The 2,803-nt window shown below is 38.0% G+C and overlaps 1 protein-coding gene across 1 annotated transcript in view; it reads right to left on the bottom strand.

Annotated features, from left to right (window-relative positions):
* Positions 1-2,601, bottom strand: part of slc29a4 (solute carrier family 29 member 4) — a gene marked incomplete at its 5' end in the record, with an annotated part of 14,507 nt that extends 11,906 nt beyond the window's left edge. The window contains 3 exon segments of the mRNA XM_024272854.1: positions 1,863-1,991; positions 2,290-2,403; positions 2,470-2,601. Of these exon segments, the coding sequence (XP_024128622.1) occupies positions 1,863-1,991; positions 2,290-2,403; positions 2,470-2,601 (375 nt within the window).
* Between the last annotated feature and the right edge of the window lie 202 nt (positions 2,602-2,803).

The raw sequence follows: 2,803 nt of genomic DNA on the forward strand, positions 1-2,803 counted from the left end.
GTGGCTTAATTTCCCGAGCGTTCACACAGAACTGGAGAGGAGCTGCTGTGAACTCCTGACCCACACTAATTAAACTGTTGCCCCGGCGAGCAGCTGAAGACGAGGACCACTGTTCAAACAGAAAATGGCTAAATTCTATCTTTTTTTTCTTTTTGCCTTGGGCCTTCTCTGTAAGATGATAAGCCTCAAAATGTTTCCATTTATATCTTTCCTGCTTATATTAATTTAAAAAAATGTGGAAATTTGGACTCAATCAAAGGACTTCACTAAGTCATTTGCAAGTCATTTTAAAACTGCTAAACGAAAATGCAGAATTTAGATTGTTTTAAATAATTATGTCTCCAAATGTCCCCACAGCTCAGTAAAATATACAGTGAGTTTTGTGACTGACACACATTGTGTCTGTCAACCAAAAATGTGAAAACGTGTGAATCTGCTTTCCTATTATCCAATTAATAAATAAAACTGTTGTTTGTAGATAACAAGATATTTCTTTTGTTTGTCTTGTTGAGATTCGCCAATTCTGGCGACAAATCAATACTATTGTTTACTTACAACCAGTAAAAGGGAATTTGGAGGTGTTTTGTTGTAGCTGAAGCTGATGTAGCACGGCGTTAAGGTTCGGGTTAGTGATCGACCGGCATGTTTAACACTTTAAAGCCGAAGCTTTAGCTCTAGTGTTCTTTTGACAATTTTAGCTAATTTGTTTTGATTTATTTACACACATAAAAAGAACATAAGAATACAAGCAATATCAAAAATACAGAAAAATAAAATCATGTGATGGTGAGTCACAGAAACCCAACTGGGTTCATGTAAAGTGGATCACACACCGCTGTCAAAAATAAATAAATAAATAAATAAAAATAAAATAGAGGAACTAAACAAATAGAGAACTACATTGAAGAACAAAAAATCAAACAACTATAACAATTTAAAATTAAATTGGTTTTATCAAAATGAAATTAGAAAACATATTTTCAAATATCTTTTTCAAACATAGTCAAACAAACCCCATTGTTATATCTTGATATCAAAATCTTTTTTAGAAATCTTTTTTATAAATAAACTGAAACATGAAAAAAAAAACATAGAAGCAACAAAAAGGCAACGTAGCAGATTAGATGACCTGACAAGGATGAACGTAAAACCAGACACTTAAATACACTGAGGGTAATTAACAGAAATTGAGACAGTTGTGAATCATGAAACTGGTGTGACTGAGGGGTAATTCAAAGAAGAATATGACCAAAAACCACAACTGACAAAACCAAAAAATAAGTTCAATCCTGACACAGGGGGAGAATGCAGACGCTAATCAGGGATCCCCAACCCTAGGGATGTGGAGCGGTCCGGTACCCTGACCCTATACTGGTTTCTGAGTCGGTTACCGGCGCCCCAAAGGTTGGAGACCTGACAGCCAGCATGATAAAAAAACGACAAGATGGGGACACCCAAAATGACAAAAAGTGACGTGAAGGGGGGCCGAACCATACATCATATATGACAAATTGGGAGTGGGAAGTGTAGGTTTCAGTCTTTTGATTTAACAGTCACCATACAGTTTAACACCTGAGCTCCAGTGTTTATGTTCTTTGATTTAATTTACTGTCATTTTTCAACTGTTAATACGATCAACGTTATTCCAGTAGATTCTGAAAGAGAAAAGCGGCTCGTCGAGCCGCTTTTCTCTTTCAGAATCTACTGGAATAACGTTGATCGTGTTGACGGCTTAAAAGTTAGAGTATGTTAAAGATTTTGTGTTTAAGCGTCACTCCTCAGCTGTTAAAGAGTTAACACTAAAGTATGTGAATATTTTTATCTTAAACCTTAAAAATAAAATCAAAAAGTTCTCGAGTTACCTGTGCATCCAAAAGCCACCACTGCCACCGACAAAAGGTTGATCACGTAAGCCTCCTCGATGGTGAACCTTTCCAACCAGACATCAAACACACTGACAAACACCAGCGGCCCCAGGGCCAAAAGGTAACCTGCAGAAAAAAGCAGCAGACGACCGAGTTATGAATTAATAAAGACTCCCCAAAATCCAGAAGCACTTCTATTTTATCCCTGAGATACGGTTGTTTCTGAGCAACAACTTAGTTTCCTCTCAAGAAACCTCAAAAGATATTCCCTCAAGGATGCAAGAGGAGCTATTTTTGTCAGAGAAGATCCTGTCTTTACAACCAAAATATAAAAGCTTGAGAGGAAATCTCACAAAAGATGTTACAAAACATTTCTTTATTTAAACAAATCTTAGTACGTTTTCTGGTTCCTGATCCTCCTTACCGACAGTTATCCTGGTGTGCATGCTCAGTCTCTCCACGTAAACATTGTTGAGGATGACGGCCACCAGAGCCACCACGATGTACATCAGATTCATGTCAAACACTATAGACGTTTCTGAAAACACAGCAGACGTGAAGCAAACATTGACCCACACACTCACTCCCTCATGCATGTTCATACCCTTAAACTTCTGATGCAGGTAGTCCACATCAGTGATGAAGCTGTTGTACGGGAGCAGGAAACCAACTCCAGCCAATAGCATTGCAAAGTAGATGCCATGGTAACGGTCGTCAGGGATCGGTTCTTCAAAGTCTGCGGAGGTAAAGAGGGACACTCAGGGGTCAGGAAATGACATTCGTGATGAAGCAGATTCAAGAAAACTCAACAGAGGAGGGAGACTACAATGGCTGCTGATGAAGAAAGATTGTTCAGATGGATCATTTCAGTCCAAATCGTTTGTAATTTAGTTTCTTTACATAATCCTTTTCTAATCCTGTAAACTCAAATGGTGTTT

This window comes from Oryzias melastigma, linkage group LG8, assembly GCF_002922805.2.
Source record: "Oryzias melastigma strain HK-1 linkage group LG8, ASM292280v2, whole genome shotgun sequence".
Classification (NCBI taxonomy): domain Eukaryota; kingdom Metazoa; phylum Chordata; class Actinopteri; order Beloniformes; family Adrianichthyidae; genus Oryzias; species Oryzias melastigma.